Consider the following 18,614-nt stretch of genomic DNA (forward strand, 5'->3'; position numbering starts at 1 on the left):
GCTGGGCATGGTGGCTCATGCCTATAATCCCAGGCACTTCAGGAGGCTGAAGTAGGCAGATCACCTGAGGTCAAGAGTTCAAGACCAGCCTGGTCAACATGGTGAAACTGTCTCTACTAAAAATACAAAAATTAGCCAGGCATGGTGACCTGCGCCTGTAATCCCAGCTACTCAGAAGGCTGAAGCACAAGAATCGCTTGAACCCAAGAGGTAGAGGTTGCAGTGAGCTGAGATTGCGCCACTGCACTCCAGCCTGGGCAGCAGAGTGAGACTCTATCTCAAAAAAAAAAAAAAAAAAAATCCAAAAGACAATAATAATTTTTATGGTTTTTTTTTTTTTTTTTTGAGACGGAGTTTCGCTCTTGTTACCCAGGCTGGAGTGCAATGGCGTGATCTCGGCTCACCGCAACCTCCACCTCCTGGGTTCAGGCAATTCTCCTGCCTCAGCCTCCTGAGTAGCTGGGATTACAGGCATGCGCCACCATGCCCAGCTAATTTTTTGTATTTTTAGTAGAGATGGGGTTTCACCATGTTGACCAGGATGGTCTCGATCTCTTGACCTCGTGATGCACCCGCCTCGGCCTCCCAAAGTGTTGGGATTACAGGCGTGAGCCACCGCGCCCGGCTATAGTTTGTTTTTTTTTTTTTGAGACAGTGTTTTGCTCTTGTCACCCAGACTGGAGTGCAATCTCAGATCACTGCAACCGCCGCCTCTCAGGTTCAAGCGATTCTCCTGCCTCAGCCTCCCAAGTAGCTGAGACCACCACGCCTGGCTAATTTTTTTGTATTATTAGTAGACATGGGATTTCACCATGCTGGCTAGGGTGGTCTTGAACTCCTGACCTCAGGTGATCCGCCTGCCTCTGCTTCCCAAAGTGCTGGGATTACAGGCGTGAGTCATTGTGCCCAGCCAACTTTGTTTTTTTTTTTAATGGAACATAATTTCCCATTTTTGTAGATTTAAAAAGCAGACAGAATAACAGTATCTGTGGTTCTCAAAATTTGCATATTGGAACCATTTATTGAGGAAAAATAGATTTTACTTTTGATCGGGTATCTCACCCTTGGTCAGGTAATTCTTTGTTGTGGGTGGTGAGACCATGCATTGCAGGCTGTTGAACTGCATCCCTGGCCTCCCCCGACGAGATGGTAGTAGCATACTGCCCCACCTCATCCACTCTGTCCCCAGTTTCAACAAGCAAAAATGTTTCTGAACATAGCCAAATGTTCCCTAGAGTGAAAGTGCCCAGGCTGAGGCCAGCTGCTCTAGATGTAGTTCTGTAATCAGGATTAAATAATGCACATAAACTTTATTCATCATTGTATTTATGTTGTAGTAGGAAAACTAAGGCATTTCATGAAAAATGAGATCAGTTGTACAATGCATAATACAGTAAAAGGTCTTAACTATCATTTCTCACCTTTAATCAATAAACATTCCTCTTTAAAGATGATGAAAAATCACTCATATTAAACATAGTAAAAATAAGTATCATTAATCAAACACTACATTTCTAACCTCTTTATATTCATTAATGCTCTGGAACACAAACAATGATGGGTTTTTGTTATGGCTTTGTGTTTCTTTAAAATGTTAACTGGGCTAGACGTGGCTCACGCCTGTAATCCCAGCACTTTGGGAGGCCGAGGCAGGTATATCACCTGAGGTCAGGAGTTCGAGACCAGCCTGGACAATATGGTGAAACCCCATCTCTACTAAAAATATAAAAATTAGGCTGGGCACGGTGGCTCACATCTGTAATCCCAGCACTTTGGGAGGCTGAGGCGGGTGGATCATGAAGTCAGGAGATTGAGACCATCCTGGCCAACATGGTGAAACCCTGTCTCAACTAAAATATAAAAATTTAAAAAAAAATTAGCCAGGTGTGGTGGCATGTGCCTGTAGTCCCAGCTACTGAGGAGGCTGAGGCAGGGGAATCGCTTGAACCGGGAGGTGGAGGTTGCAGTGAGCCGAGATCGGGACAGAGCAAGACTCCATCTCAAAAAACAAAATTAGCTGGGCGTGGTGGCTGGTGCTTGTAATCCCAGCTACTCAGGAGGCTGAGGCAGGGATATCAGGAGGCGGAGGTTGCAGTGAGCTGAGATTGCCATACTGCACTCCAGCCTGGGTGACAGAGTGAGACTTTGTCTCAAAAAAATACAATAAAATAAAATGTTAACAAAAATAGATTTTTAATTTGGGAAACACAGTAACTAATGCCATGTGATTTTAAAAAGAATTGTATCTTAATCATTAAGCTAAAAACATAGCCCTGGTCAACATGGTGAAACCCCGTCTCTACTAAAAATACAAAAAATTAGCTGGGCATGGTGGCGCGTGCCTGTAATCCCAGCTACTCGGGAGGTTGAGGCAGGAGAATTGCCTGAACCCAGGAGGCGGAGGTTGCGGTGAGCTGAGATCGCGCCATTGCACTCTAACCTGGGTAACAAGAGCGAAACTCCGTCTCAAAAAAAAAAAAAATAGCAAAAAAACAATGACATGGTCACTTGATGGGTGTCTGAGTCTGCTTTTCACCATCTAATAAGACACCCTTAAAGTAATTCCAGCAGAAAGTCTCACAAATTCATCAACCTCCAAAGCACATGAGGGAAGGTGCTAATACAGTAGACAGCAAGAACCATAATAGCAGCAGAACATGTTATTTAAATTTTTGAAATAATAATACAGAAGTAGGAACCCTTGTGAAATCATGTTCTTGTTTTGGTTAACAAGATCATTAATACTTTATAAACTTCATACATGTGGCATACTGTAAGATTTAAAGAATAAAATAAGCAAGAAAGCACCCTAAAACACGTGACATAAGAAACACCATGCTGGGTGCAGTGGCTCACGCCTGTAATCCCAGTATTTTGGGAGGCCAAGGCAAGCAGATCACCTGAGGTCAGAAGTTCAAGACCAGCCTGGCCAACATGGTGAAACTCTGTCTCTACTAAAAATAAAAAATTAGCCGGTCGTGGTGGCACACACCTGTAGTCCCAGCTACTCAGGAGGCTGAGGCAGGAAAATCGCTTGAACCCATGAGGTAGGGGTTGTGGTGACCCGAGTTTGAGCCACTGAACTCCAGCCTGGGCTCTAGGCAAGAGTGAGACTCTGTCTCAAAATAAAAAAAAAGAAAAGAAATACTGCATTACAGTAACTTTTTTATTTTATCTTTTGAGATGGAGTCTCGTTCTGTCACCCAGGCTGGAGAGCAATGGCGCCATCTCGGCTCACTGCAACCTCCGCCTCCTGGTTTCAAGTGATTCTCCTGTGTCAGCCTCTGAGTAGCTGGTATTACAGGCATGTGCCACCACGCCCAGCTAATTTTTGTATTTTTAGTAAAGATGGGGTTTCATTGTGTTGTTCAGGCTGGTCTCAAACTCCTGACCTCATGATCCACCTGTCTTGGCCTCCCAAAGTGTTGGGATTACAGGCATGAGCCATCACACCCAGCCTACAATAACTTTTATAGGCACAAACTTACTTAGGTTTCAAGCAAGTGAAATTCAACCCTCATTATTCATGAGGACTTCAAGTAAGCCAGTTTACAAACAAGCTCGAGCACCCTACAAATGGCTCTTACTTAGTACAGAGTTCTTAGGATAAACGTGTTTATACTTTGACTGAACAGTCACGTGGATGTCATAAAGATGGCGACCATATATCACTATCCGGTGAAATTGCTTGCCTTCCTTCATGATTTCTTCAGTCTTTTTTTCAGTAGACATAAGATTTTCAAAAAAGTCTGAATCTTCTAAGTATAGCTCATCACCTGAAAAAGGAAAAAAATTGATTTAATTTTAAATACAAAATTATTTTTCACCATGGCAAAATGGATACAATTTTAATTCTTTCTAGTATTATTGTATAAATCACTCTGATATATTAGTGACATACCAATCAGTATTTATTTTGATCTATTTCATATGTTTGGAACTAAGATAGCTGTTAAATCAGTATTTCTTTATTTGTTTTTTTTTGTTTTTTTTTTTTTTGAGATGGAGTCTCGCTCTGTTGCCCAGGCTAGACTGCAGTAGCGCAATTGGGGCTCACTGCAACCTCTGCCTCCCAGGCTTGAGCGATTCTCATGCCTCAGTTTCACGAGTAGCTGGGATTACAGGTGCCCACCACCATGCCTGGCTTATTTTTGTATTGTTAGTAGAGACAGGTTTCACCATGTTGACCAGGCTGGTCTCGAACTCCTGACCTCAAATGATTCACCCACCTTGGCCTCTCAAAGTGCTGGGATTACAGGCGTGAGCTACTGCGCCCCCCTCTTTCTTGTGTTTTTAATATCCCCTCACAACTCCCCAGCCAAGAGTTTTCTTTAGGCTCATAAACATCTGTGACTGGTATGTTTTCACTGTGAACTGTAACTTTTATACTAGTTCATGACTCTATTCTATTCAATATTGATATTAAGATTGGCCTTGATATCCACATACTTTTGGTGTTTCAAAGTAGGCTATTCTGATCGATTACCTTCAGGTTTAGAGAAATTCCATCAAAACTGCTAAATTTCCCCCCTGTAGGTTGAGTAACTTCTTTTTTTTTATTATTTTTTTGAGACAGAAAGAATCTCACTCCGTTACCCAGGCTGGAGTGCAGTGGCACGATCTTGTCTCACTGTAACCTCCACCTCCTGGGTTCAAGCGATTTTCCTGCCTCGGCCTCCTGAGTAGCAGGGATTACAGGCGTGTGCCACCACGCCTGGCTAACGTATATTTTTTGTATGTTTAGTTGAGACAGAGTTTCACCATGTTGGCCAGGCTGGTCTTAAACTCCTGACCTTAAGTGATCCACCTGCCTCGGCCTCCCAAAGTGCTGGGTGTGAGCCACTGTGCCCGGTCCTGAGTCACAAACCTTATCACTGTTTGTAGGAACTAAGCAGGCAGCCGTGACAACAGGTCTCAAAGCCCTACTCTAAACTGCCACTGCTATGAAAACTCCATCCTGTGCTCACCCCACAGCAACTGACCATCAACAAGCTCCCTAATTCAAATTAGGTGACAACTTATGAGTTCTCATAATTCAAACTTAAAATGCAAAAAAGTGAGAAATTACACGAGAAAGACCTTTGTCAATGTCTAGGAAATATACTAATATAAATGTATGTGTATGTATATGACATTATGCAGAATTTCTGGTTATAATAAGTAACATGGATTATTTTATAACCTTTGATCTTCTCTAGCTAATACCGTCTAGACTATAAAACACAGGCTGTAATTCCTGTTTCTGTTGGGCAATACTGCCATGCAGCCTGGGGCACTGAATGTGAATACTAACGAAAGCACTGAGGCTTCACTGATTTACCTGGTAAAATGTGGAGTGTCCCATCAGCAGTTAACAAGATGATCGGCAGCCACCTTTCCGGTCCTTCTAATGCACGATCTAAGCAAAATCTGTGCAAGTCAGAGAGAGAGGCAAAGTTTGCAAGTCTTCTCACTTCGTAGAACTGTGGGGGTGCCAACCAAATTTCTTTTGATAAGAAACTTTCAGTCGCCTCTGATGGAGATGACCACTGTGAAAGACAAAGGCAAGGTTTCCTAAGGTTTATGCCATAGACAGTGTGAGGCTTGAGCTAGTTAGGCCAGTACCTAAGGTAGAATTGAAAGTGTAAAATGGGCCGGGCACAGTGGCTCACGCCTGTAATCCCAGCACTTTGGGAGGCCGAAGCGGGTGGATCACGAGGTCAAGAGATCGAGACCATCCTGGTCAACATGGTGAAACCCCTTCTCTACTAAAAATACAAAAAATTGCCGGGCGCGGTGGCTCACGCCTGTAATCCCAGCACTTTGGGAGGCCGAGGCGGGTGGATCACGAGGTCAAGAGATCGAGACCATCCTGGTCAATATGGTGAAACCCCGTGTCTACTAAAAATACAAAAAATTAGCTGGGCATGGTGGTGCGTGCCTGTAATCCCAGCTACTCAGGAGGCTGAGGCAGGAGAATTGTCTGAACCCAGGAGGCGGAGGCTGCGGTGAGCCGAGATCGCGCCATTGCACTCCAGCCTGGGTAACAAGAGCGAAACTCCGTCTCAAAAAAAAAAAAAAAAAAAAAAAAATACAAAAAATTAGCTGGGCACGGTGACACCTGCCTGTAATCCCAGCTACTCAGGAGGCTGAGGCAGGAGAATTGCCTGAACCCAGGAGGTGGAGGTTGCGGTGAGCCGAGATCGCTCCATTGCACTCCAGCCTGGGTAACGAGCGAAACTCCGTCTCAAAAAAAAAAAAAAAAGGAAGTGTAAAATGAATTTCTTAATGTGCCCTGCGAGACCCCTCCGACAACATGACAGGATTCAGTGAAGAAAGCTGGGTTGATCCTCTTAAGAGGTTACTTATCAGGACACTGATCCTCAGAACTAGTAAAGAAAATAGGGCAGACTCCTGAGGCTTGACCTGGGACAGCTGTTCAGCATAAAAGGTGGGAGATGCAGAGAGGACAAGGTGGTTCTGGTCACTGCTGAAAGAAGAAAGACTCTGAAGGGTATACTCATCACAGAAGATTGAGAATGTGGTGCCTGTTCATTCCTTCGGGAAATGAGTATTTGGCTAGATCCTGAGGATATGATGATGGACACCACAAAGCTCTCTTAGGCCCTAAGGGGACTTCAGCAACCAAAATGCTTTGTGATGTATGCCACGCGGTACAACGGCAGTGAAGCATCAGGAGCAGCAGCAGCTTTCAGGAAGCCACCAGGCATGACTCAGCCTGTAGTTGAGAGTAGTAACTTGGTAGGGTTTCAGCCAGCCAGTGTTTGCCCAGTAAACTTCAGTGGCTTCATTCTACAACCTCCTCTTCTTCCTGAGCCTGCCTTCCATAGACATTTAGATAAAGAGCTGATTCAATGGATATGGAATAACCTCAAAGGGTTGTTCTTTAGTTGGTTTACTAAATATCCACTTATACACCTAGAAGAAACTGATTCTCACCCACAACCCCTGGGATTCGGAACTGATTTCTGCTTTGGATGACTGTAGGTCAAAGGTTTGCAAGCTCTTATTGCTTAAATATTGACTGAGAAGCCAGTGAAGACTTCACATTCCCAGGGCCCTGGTATGCACCCAGCAATCTAAGAGTTCAGCGAGACCCCTAATCATTCTGCAGTTGGCCAAAACTGCATTTGAAAAACAGAGCTCTGGGCCTCAAAGGACCACCCAACCTCGCTCTGTTATTTCCAAGGCAACCATATGAGTTCAGTGATAACAACGAAGACAAAGGGTTAAATGGCCGGCATCAACCCACTTAATCCAAACTGTTTAGGTTAGTCCAGACCACAGGTTACAATACCTTATCACTTACTGGTTACTTCTTACTAGCAAAGCACTGTTTCAAATGCAACGCTTTACTGCTGAGTGCAGTGGCTCACACCTGTAATCCCAGCCACCTGGGAGGCTGTGGTGGGCAGCAAGTTCTATCATGGCCAGGGTTACTGATTAAAGGGAATTTCCAGACTGCAACCCAGGGAGCAAGAGTCTAATCAGACCCCGGGATTTTCACTGGCTTGAGACACAGCTTGAAGTTTGGGAATCCCACACAGCAGAATTTGGGAAGCAGTGTACAGAAGTCTCCCCTTAGGCAAGAGGAATACTTTTCCAGATCCCTAGTGACTGCCTGAAACTAAGGAAGTGCTGAGCCTTATACCAACTATGCCCTTCCTACACAAATACACCCATGATAAAGTTTGACAGAAAAATTAGGCCCAGTAAGAGATTAACAATAATTTATAATAAACTAGAACAATGATAACAATTCCTGTAATAAAAGTGAATGTGGTCTCTCTCTCTCTCTCAATATCTTAATATTTTCAGACCTTGATTGACTGAGGGTAACTGAAATCATGAAGAGAGAAACCAAGAATAAAGCTGTACCTGAGAGGAAAGACCTACAGAGGAGAGCTCCAGAACTCTGTGTAGGGCGCCCTTGAATCTCTGCTAAACACTTAATCTATGCATGCATAAGGTGAAACCATATGAGACCAGGAAAGAATGTGGCCTCTTTTTTTTCATATTATTATTATTTTAATTACCACTGTATGCACAAGGAAGGAATGATTTCTGAAGAAAGAACAATTACCTGAGAGCTTTAAGATTAAACTCCCAGAGCTCACCTGGGGCCAAGGATTACCGGAATTCTTTCCAATCACAGTGGAGAGATCATGTTGAATATAAACAGCACTCAAGTAGACCTCATAAGGGTTACACATTTAGAAGTGCAGCTAATGGCCAGGTGCAGTGGCTCATGTCTGTAAGCCCACCACTTTGGGAGGCAGAGGCGGGCTGATCACCTGAGGTCAGGAGTTCAAGACCAGCCTGACCAACATGGTAAAATCCCATCTCTTCTAAAAATACAAAAATTAGCCAGGCATGGTGGTGCATGCCTGTAATCATAGCTACTCGGGAGGCTGAGGCACAAGAACCACTTGAACTAGGGAGGCAGAGGTTGCAGTGAGCCAAGATTGCACCACTGCACTCCAGCCTGGGTGAAAGAGTGAGACTCTGTCTCAAAAAAAAAAAAAAAAAAAAAGTTGGGGGGAAGCTAAATTAGCTCTAGAATAAAGAATAAAGGCTATATAGACACATGCTAAAATTATTTAAAATTAAACCTCAAGACCATTAAGGTAATTTGCAATCACTTAACTGCCTGCTAGGAAAAGTCCAATACTCTCTTTTTTCATTTCTTTTCTTTCTTTTTTTTTTTTTTTTTGAGACAGAGTCACGCTCTGTCACCCAGACTTGAGTGCAGTGGCACAATTTCAGCTCACTGCAACCTCTGCCTCCTGGATTCAAGCGATTTTCCTGCTTCAGCCTCCCAAGTAGCTAGGATTACAGGGGTCAGCTAATTTTTTTTTTGTATTTTTAGTAGAGATGGGGTTTCACCATGTTGGCAAGGCTGGTCTCAAACTCCTGACCTCGTGATCCGCCCACCTCGGCCTCCCAAAGGGCTAGAATTACAGGATTAAGCCCCTGCACCCAGCCAATACTCTTTAAGGAATTGACAAAATCCAGCACTGAACAACATAAAGTCCAATATCCAATATTCAATTAAAAAAATTGCAAGGCATGGCCGGGTGCGGTGGCTCATGCCTGTAATCCTAGCACTTCAGGAGGCTGAGGTGGGTGGATCACCTGAGGTCAGGAGTTCAAGACCAGCCTGGCCAACATGGTGAAACCTCGTCTCTACTAAAAATAGAAAAATTAGCCAGGCATGGTGGCAGGCACCTGTAATCCCAGCTACTTCGAAGTCTGAGGCAGGAGAATTGCTTGAACCCAGGAGGCGGAGATTGCACTGAGCCGAGATCGCACCACCTCACTCCAGCCTGAGTGAGTGAGATTCCATCTAAAAAAAAAAAAAGTAAATATGCAGGTAAACATACGACATTTTTTCTCATTAAGATTGATGATCTAGGCCAAGGGCGGGGGTTCACGCCTGTAATCCCAGCACTTTGGAAGGCTGAGGCTGGTGGATCACCTGAGGTCGGGAGTTTGAGACCCGCCTGACCAACATGGAGAAACCCTATCTCTACTAAAAATACAAAAAATTAGCCGGGTGTGGTGGCACATGCTGTAGTCCCAGCTACTTGGGAGGCTGAGGCAGGAGAATCACTTGAACCCAGGAAGCGGAGGTTGTGGTGAGCCCAGATCGCTCCATTGCAGTCCAGCTTGGGCAACAGGAGTAAAATTGTGTCTAAAAAAAAAAAAAAACCTTGATAGTCTAAAGCAAAAATAATCAGAGTGTAAAATTTATAATAAAAGTCAGATGTCTGACAATAGTATAAAACACAGGAGGGAAAAAACAAGCATAATGTTGAAAGGTTCTAACTATAAATGAAATGAAACATGTATATTGCAAATTTTAGAGCAATTACAAAGAGATATAGTTAATAAGTTAATAATGGAAATAAAACAGTCATAGGAAAAACAGTCCAAATAGATGAGAACAAAAAATGAGCAGCAAGATGGTAGATTTGAATCTAACCTTATTGACAATAACAAATGTAAATAAACACTCCAAATAAAAAGCAAAAGTTTTTATACTGGATAAAAAGCAAGACTATATGCTGCCTATAAGAAACACGTTTTATTTTTAATTCAATTAACTGATTTTTTTTGAGACGGAGCCTAGCTCTGTCTCCAGGCTGGAATGCAGTGGCGCGATCTTGGCGAACTGCAACCTCCACCTCCTGGTTCAAGGGATTCTTCGGCCTCAGCTTGAGTAGCTGGGATTACAAGCCTGCACCACCACACCCAGCTAATTTTTTGTATTTTTTGGTACAGACGGGGGTTTTCACCATGTTGGTCAGGATGGTCTCAATCTCCTGACCTTATGATCCGCCCACCTCAGCCTCGAAAAGTGCTGGGATTACAGGCAAGAGCCACCACGCCTGGCCTTTTTTTTTTTTTTTTTTGAGATGGAGTCTCGCTCTGTCACCCAGGAGGCTGGAATGATCATCCTGGCTCCCTGCAACCTCCGCCTCCTAGGTTCAAGAGATTCTCCCGTCTCCACTAGGTTAATTTTTGTATTTTTACTAGAGATGGGGTTTTGCTATGTTGCTGGGCTGGTCTCAAATTCCTGACCTCAGGTGATCTGCCCTCCTTGGCCTCCCAAAGTGTTGGGATTATAGGCGTGAGCCACTGTGTCAAGCCAGAAACACACTTTAAATATAGAGACACAAATAGTTTAAAAGGATGGAAAAATAAGCTGGGCGCGGTGGCTCACGCCTGTAATCCCAGCACTTTGGGAGGCCGAGGCGGGTGGATCACGAGGTCAAGAGATCGAGACCATCCTGGTCAACATGGTGAAACCCCGTCTCTACTAAAAATACAAAAAATTAGCTGGGCACGGTGGTGCGTGCCTGTAATCCCAGCTACTCAGGAGGCTGAGGCAGGAGAATTGCCTGAACCCAGGAGGCGGAGGTTGCAGTGAGCCGAGATCGCTCCATTGCACTCCAGCCTGGGTAACAAGAGCGAAACTCCGTCTCAAAAAAAAAAAAGAAAAAAAAAAGGATGGAAAAATATACTAACATGAATCAAAAGAAGGTCAAATAGCTATATTAATCTCAAACAGAGTAAACTTCAGATTTCAGAATAAAGATTATTACTAGGAATAAAGAAGGATATTTCATAATCATCAAAGAGTTAATCCATGAACTTTTAAAAGTCCTAAATGTGGATGCAGTTAGTACCTTACATGGGAACTTCAAAATACATGAAGCCAAATCTGATAAAACTAAAAGGTGAAAAAGACAGATCCACGATTATTAGTTGAAGATGTCCGCATTCTGCTCTCAGCATCTGATGAAATACGGAAATGATGTAGAAGACCTGCAAGACTGGCTGGGCATGGTGGCTCACGCCTGTAATCCCAGCACTTTGGGAGGCCCAGGCAGGTGGATCACCTGAGGTCAGGAGTTCGAGACCAGCCTGACCAACACGGTGAAACCCCGTCTCTACTAAAAATACAAAAGTTAGTTGGGCATGGTGGTGGGTGCCTGTAATCCCAGCTACTGAGGAGGCTGAGGCAGGGAGGTGAGGTTGCAGTGAGCTGAGATCACGCCACTGTACTCCAGCCTGGACGACAGAGCAAGACTCTGTCTCAAAAAAAAAAAAGAAAAAAAAAGACTTGCAAGATGCTATGGAACAATTCAACCTAATTTGATGTTTTTACAAAAATACCAACAAACAACAGAATACATATTCTTCTTAGGTGCAAAGGGAACATTCACCAAGACAGACTATATTCATGGCCATAAAACAAGTCTCAATGATTTTTTTTTTTGAGACAAGTCTCACTCTGTCATCCAGACTGAAGTGCAGTGGTGCGATCATGACTCGCCGCAGCCTCAACCTCCCAGGCTCAAGTGATCCTCCCACCTCAGCTTCCTCAGTAACAGGAACCACAAGCGCGCACACCACCACGCCCAGCTAATTTTAAAAATTTTTTGTAGATATGAGGTCTTAGTATGTTACAGTCCAGGCAGGTCTTGAGCTCCTGAGCTAAATCGATCCTCCGGCCTTGCTCTTCCAAAAACCTGAGATTATAGGTGTCAGTCACTGTACTGGCCAATAAATTTTAAAAGACTTAAACTGGCCAAGCACAGTAGCATATGCCAATAATTCCCAAGACTTTGGGAGGCTGAGGCTGGACAGTCGCTTGAGACCAGGAGTTCAAGACCTGCCTGAGCAACACAGCGAGATCTGGTCTCTACAAAAAAAACCAAACAAACAAACACACAAAAAAAATTAGTCAAGAGTGTTTGCAGGTGCCTGTGGGCCCAGCTACCCGGGAAGCTGAGATTGGAGAATCACTTGAGCCCGGAAGCTGGAGACCAGCCTGGGCAACACTGAGAGACAAGATCCCTATCTGTACCAAAAAAATAAATAAAAATAGTAAGACTGAAATCCTATTAAGTCAGCTCTCCACGAAAACCAAATTAAACGGCTGTGAAGATGAAGTATGTTTAGACAAGTACAAGTGCTTAGGACAGAGTCTGGTGTCTGATCAGTGCTCTGCAGAGCTGGCTGGGTCTCCGCAGTGGCGCCGCTGGAGGAACCACGTGGAGACAGGCTCCAGGCCTTGAGAGCCCAAAGCCTGGGAAAGCAGAGAATGCTTCACCAAGGGCATGGCTTTGGTCTAGTGGGGTGAGAGTTTCCTGCCCATCCAGGCGTTCCTGGCTGATTAACCTCTCTGGGCTCGGCCTATGCGGGGGGTCCCTGGAAGGCCTGGGCTGCCTGGAGGGGCCCTCCCTCTCACGTCCCCGGGGTCCCCAGCCTGGCCGTGAGTAGACCCTACCTGGCAGCCCACCACCTCCGCCAAGTCGGGGTAGACGGGCGGCGGCTCGCGCAGGCAGCACAGGAAGAAGGCTGTGTCGAAGCGGCGAGTGCCGCCGCGCCAGAAAGGGGTGAGCCAGCCGCTCCAGTCGTGCAGCGCCCAGATGTCGGGCGTGCAGTCGAGGTGCTCGCACAGCCGCAGGAAGTGGCTCGGGTCCCGGCGCACGCGGGCGCGCCAGGCGGCCAGGCCGGGCGGCGGCTCGAGGGCTAGGCCGGGCCCGGACGCTGGGTCTGGCGGGGAAGTCCTGGGCCGCAGCAGTAGCACGCCCGCCTCCTCGAAGGCCTCGCGCACGGCGCAGATGCGGAAGGCGACGTCCTCAGGCAGCGTCCAGGTGCTGTCGGCGTTGCTGTCGCCGGCAACGTGGGGCAGCGACGGGAAGGCGGCGCGGCGGACTGGTGCCGGGCCCAGGCCGAAGCGCGGCGGCCCGTGGTGCGGCGCGAAGAGACCCAGCCAGTCCGCCGAGCGGTCAGCCGCGTCCAGCACTCCGCCTGGGAAGACGTGCGCGCCGGGCATGAAGCCTTGTCGCCCGGAGCGCTGCAGCAGCAGCAGCCGGAAGCCCTCGGCGGGCGGCGGGGGCGAAGGCTGGATGGCGGTCCCCGGGCGCGTCCAGCCAGCCGCCAGCACTACGCTGGCCGCCTGCCGCCAGCGGCTGGGGCCCGGCCGCAGGGAGCCGCTCATGGCGGGCGGCGCGCGCGGCTTCCGGGATCCGATTCTTGCGCGGCCTGAGCTCCTCGGCAGGTGACCCGGCCCTGCAGCGACCCCCGCACCCGCAGAGGCCTCGCTGGGCGATGACAGCGCCCCGCGTTAGGTCGGCACCAGCACCGGCTCCGGCGCCGGCCTGTGGGAGGGGCGGGCGCCCGCCCGAGCAGGCTCGGCCTCCAGTGCACTGGGGCCCAGCTAGGGCGCTCTCGCGGGACGATGGGTGTCACAGCAGCCAGCGAGCGGTGGTCATTCACACTGCCTGAAAGCAGGACCGCAGTATTCTCACGCAGGAAGCTTGGACCGAGAGCAGGAATGCTTAAGGGCATATATGATTTGTCATGGTAAAAAACAGGATGCAAACCCAGGCCTAATAACATCCACCGCACTGAAAGCCCAGGACTAGGACTTTCTCCTTTAAACAAGGATCCACATGTGGGTGTTTCCTGCGCGAGAGGGAGAGAGGACATTCAAAGGGCAGATGTTTGACCTTTGCAAGCCCAGATGAACGACATCAATGAGAAACGAATGGATGAACCAGATGCCAAATTATACATTTCCTACTGCACAGCTTCAATGTGAAAGGTCCTCCCAGAGTAATTCCTCTCGTGTTCTGGAAACCTTTTATTGTCAGGGCCCCTGGGGACGGCCTTACGTGTCTTAGGACATTTCACAAGTTCCACTTTGATGGGAGATGTTTAATCTGGGCCTCAACATGGAGATTTCTCTCCACGTTTTTGGTGTCTAGAGGACTCTCACCTCCCATAGCAGGGTTATGATCTTTTGAAGAGCCTGTATAAAATTGAGTCTTCTCTTTTATAACTCCGTATCAATCACTGACAGCTTCTCCCATAATTGCTATTATAATTGGATCACACATTTGTTATGTTTTTGGTTGACATACACTATACTCCTGCCAACCCTCACAAACCATCATTTTAATGTGGGTTATATCCTGGTCCATAGATGACACTGTCAATATTTAGGGGTTTTTGTTTGTTTTAAGAGACCTGGTTTCTGGCTGGGCATTGTGGCTCATGCCTGTAATCCCAGCATTTTGAGAGGCCCATGCTGGTGGATCACCTGAGGCCAGGACTTTGAGACTGGCCGGGCCAACATGGCGAAACCCCATCTCTACTAAAAAAATACAAAAGTTAACCAGTTGTGGTGGCCCACACCTATAGTCGCAGCTACTCCTGAGGCTGAGGCAGGAGAATCACTTGAATCCAGGCAGAGGTTGCAGTGAGACAAGATCGTGCCACTGCATTCCAACATGGGTGACAGAGTGAGACTCTGTCTCAAAAAAAAAAACCAAGGGAGAGAAAGGAATTAAGGTACTCAAGTGATTAAAGTAACATGTCTTCAATACTAGGAGTAATAATAATCCTAGGGGATACAAATATTAGTAGTTACTAAGTACACTGTATATGAGGCACTAGGAATTTTGTAAGTATAGTATTAGTTGTGTAATTCATACAAAACTCCATGAAGTGGAAACAGTTATCACCATTTTACAGATGACTAACCATTTATGGAGGGATTAAGAATCTTAAGAACATACTACTCCCTTCACTGTAAAATAACACTGTAGTTTTGTGGGTGAATGTGTATTTTTCAACATCAGTTGGTTTTCACAGAAGCTGGTTACTCCTGAGTGAGATGACCAAGTCCTGGATGCATAGCAAAACAACAGAAACAGCCACCTCGCCTGGCCCCTGCCTCTTAAAAAAAGAAAATTAGTTGGGTGTGGTAGTGTATGCCTGTTGTCCCAGCTACTCAAGAGGCTGAGTTGGGAGGATCGCTTGATCTCAGGAGTTGGAGGCTGCAGTAAGCCATGATGGCATCACTGCACTCCTACCTGGGCAACAGAGCAAGACTCTGCCTCAAAAGAAGAAAAACTAAAGTCTGGGTGCAGTGGCTCATGCCTGTAATCCCAGCACTTTGGGAGGCCGAGAAAGGAAAGTGATCTGGGACTGCTTTTAATTAAAAAGAAAACCTTACAGAAGACTTGTGTGCCCTCACTGTCTGCTTAAGTAAATTCTTCTTAACTCCTGTATCAATCTCAGCCTTATTTTACCCAGCCCCTAAACAAGATGGAGTTGCTCTGGTTCAAATGCATCTCACATAACCTTGCCCCAAAGTAAGCATGGGGGATGTATGTTACCTATATGTTCACCCATTGCACATGCGGTCAACACCGCCATAAATGTGTACAGCTTCCCCCAAAACCTGCTGAATATGACTTTCTTGCATAATACAGACCCTGGGAGGCATAAAACCCAACCTGCCCTTTCCCTCTTTGAAGAGAAAGACCTTTACAAACATATCCTGTGGTGTTTTGGATGAGAATACAAAGTGACATGGGGGAGCTTTTTCGGGGTGATGGAAATGTTCTATATCTTTTTGGCTGTAGTAGTGTTTACATTATTGTGTACATTATTGCACACACCTATAGAGTGAATTTAATTGTATTTACTTTTTTTTTTTTTTGAGACAATCTCATTCTGTCACCCAGGTTGTAGTGCAATGGCGTGATCTCAGCTCACTGCAACCTCTGCCTCCCAGATTCAAGTGATTCTTGTGCTTCAGCCTCTCGAGTAGCTGGGATTATAGGTGTGCACCATCACACCCGGCTATTTCTGTATTTTTAGTAGTGATGGGGTTTTACCACGTTGGCCAGGCTGGCCTCGAACTCCTGACCTCAGGTGATCTACCGGCCTCAGCCTCCCAAAGTTGGGATTATAGGTGCAAGCCACTACATCTGGCCTGTATTTACTTTTGTTTGTTTGTTTTTGAGACAGAGTCTTGCTCTGTCGACCAAGCTGGAGTGCAGTGCCACAATCTCAACCTACTGCAAGCTCTGCCTCCCGGGTTCAAGTGATTCTCCTGCCTCCGACTCCCAAGTAGCTGGGATTACAATTGCCTGCCATCATGCCCAGCTAATTTTTGTATTTTTTAGTAGAGCTGGGATTTCACCATGTTTGGCTGGGATGGTGTGGAACTCCTGACCTCAGGATATATGCCCGCCTTGGCCTCCCAAAGTGTTGGGATTACAGGTGTAAGCCACTGCACCCAGCCTTCTATTTACTTTACCTTCAATACATTTAACTTTAAAAAGTATATAGGTTTCAACTTTAGATTGACCTGAATTTCCTTCTCTTAGAGCTTGTTGTTATATACTGTGGCATAATATGAAATACAAAATACACCTGTCTTTGTCCTGGGTTCCTGTCATAAAAGCTCTGAATATCTTTGGGAATGCCATGAGCCACAGGAGTGTCTTTTGTTATTCACAGTGAATTTCTTTGATAACACCTGAGTTTATGCTTCTGAGGTGACTTAGTGTGGGGCCCCGAAATACCTAAGAGGGGAGCAAGTCACCAGACAGACCAAGTGATTAGAGGATTAGAGGGCTGGAACTTCAGCCCAATCACCAAACCCCCAGCAAAGGTGGAGAGAGGACTGGAGACTAAGTGTTGTAAAATCCCTTGAGGTCAGATGCGGTGGCACACGCCTGTAATTGCAGCACTTTGGGAGGCTGAGGCAGGCGGATCGCCTGAGGTCAGGAGTTCAAGACTAGCCTGGCCAACATGGTAAAACCCCATCTTTACTAAAAATACAAAATTAGCTGGGCATGGTGGCGCATGCCGGTAATCCCAGCTACTCAGGAAGCTGAGGCAGGAGAATGGCTTGAACCTGGGAGGCAGAGATTGTGAAGAGTTGAGAACGTGCCATTGCACTCCAGACTGGGCAAACAGGAGTGAAACTTCATCTCAAAAAAAAAAAAAAAAAATCCCTTGAATGAGGCCAGGTGCAGTGGCTCATGCCTGTAATCCTAGCACTTTGGGAGGCTGATGTGGGTGGACGTCTTGAGGTCAGGAGTTCGAGACCAGTCTGGCCAACACAGTGAAATCCCATCTCTACAAAAAATACAAAAATTAGCTGGGCATGGTGGTGCGTGCATGTACTCCCAGCTATTTGGGAGGCTGAGGCGGGAGGATCATTTGAGCCCAGGAGGTGAAGGTTGCAGTGAACCAGGCACCACTGCCCTCCAAGCCTGGGTGACAGAGTGAGACTGTTGAATGAGAGATTTGGTGTACTTCTGGATTGCTGAAGACATGGAGGTGGTGGGAGGGTGGCTCACCCAGAGGGCCGTGGAAGCTCCGTGTGCACTGAAACCTTGCCTTAATCCGTTATCGCCAGCTTTAATTATATCTCTCATAATTAACTGGTAAATGTAAGTAAAGTATCAGGACAAAACAACACATTTAGTTAAGATCTTAACTGGTTTTTATTTTCAATTCTGGAATCAGGCAACTCCTCATTCTATAAAATAAAATGGGTGCTCCCACAAGCTGGACAGAGGAGCTCGGTGCTTTTTTTAGATACAGCCTTGCTCTGTTGCCCGGGCTGGAATGCAGTGGTATGATCTTGGCTCACTGCAATCTCCACCTCCTGGGTTCAAGTGATTGTCCTGCCTCAGCTTCCCAAGTAGCTGGGACTATAGGTGCACACCACCACACCCAGCTAATTTTTTTTTTTTTGTATTTTAGCAGTGGGGTTTCACCATGTTGGCCAGGCTGGTCTCGAACTCCTGAGCTCAGCAGTCCTCTTGCCTTGGCCACCCAAAGTGCTGGGATTACAGGTGTGAGCCACTGCGCCTGACATGGAGCTCGGTTTTACAGACAAACAGAAAACAAAAGGCAGACTGGTTGTTTCAAAGTTACTTTCTTTGAAAGGTGAAAGCACAGGGGACTTTCTTATCACGCACTTTGAAACTGTCTCGGTAGGTATGGCTTGGCACGCACCTGTAGCCCCACCTACTCAGGAGGCTAAGGTGGGAGGATCTCTTGAGCCCAGGAATTCAAGACCAGCTTGGGAAACATATCCAGACTCCATCTCATTTAAAAAAAAAAACAAAAAAACAAAACTGGCTTTGGGGATTTGGCTATCATCTCTCACTCTCCTGATTCCTGGGAAAGTCAGATAAAAAGTTAGTTTCAGCATGGTGACGTGGAACTTTTAGCATGATTGACTCCATTTTGGGTTGGTCTGTTGGGCCTAATGCAGGAGCTCA

At 46.3% G+C, this 18,614-nt stretch overlaps 1 protein-coding gene across 2 annotated transcripts; it reads right to left on the minus strand.

The window, feature by feature from the left end:
- Positions 1-1,290: 1,290 nt before the first annotated feature.
- On the minus strand, positions 1,291-13,516 carry NUDT19 (nudix hydrolase 19). Of its 2 annotated transcripts, XR_010344300.1 has the most exons (4): positions 12,800-13,516; positions 5,321-5,528; positions 3,454-3,776; positions 1,291-1,620 (listed from the first exon to the last, which is right to left on the minus strand). XR_010344300.1 is itself a non-coding variant. In XM_012448445.2 (3 exons), exons 1-3 carry the CDS (start codon positions 13,514-13,516, stop codon positions 3,571-3,573), a joined length of 1,131 nt encoding a protein of 376 aa, XP_012303868.1. In that variant the 3' UTR covers positions 1,291-3,570. The 2 variants fall into 2 exon arrangements, 1 of the variants encoding a protein (XP_012303868.1); XM_012448445.2 differs by having other exon boundaries at positions 1,291-3,776.
- Positions 13,517-18,614: the final 5,098 nt, after the last annotated feature.

The sequence above is a fragment of the Aotus nancymaae genome, unplaced genomic scaffold (assembly GCF_030222135.1).
Source record: "Aotus nancymaae isolate 86718 unplaced genomic scaffold, 86718_ANA_hifiasm-v0.15.2.pri h1tg000028l, whole genome shotgun sequence".
NCBI lineage: Eukaryota > Metazoa > Chordata > Mammalia > Primates > Aotidae > Aotus > Aotus nancymaae.

Excerpts from the sequence above, each read along its gene's own strand:
- NUDT19 (XM_012448445.2), bottom strand. The coding sequence starts at position 13,516 with ATGAGCGGCTCCCTGCGGCCGGGCCCCAGCCGCTGGCGGCAGGCGGCC. Across the intron at positions 5,529-12,799 it reads CGGAGGTGGTGGGCTGCCAG|TGGTCATCTCCATCAGAGGC; the intron begins GTAGGGTCTACT and ends TGTCTTTCACAG. Across the intron at positions 3,777-5,320 it reads GACACTCCACATTTTACCAG|GTGATGAGCTATACTTAGAA; the intron begins GTAAATCAGTGA and ends TTCCTTTTTCAG.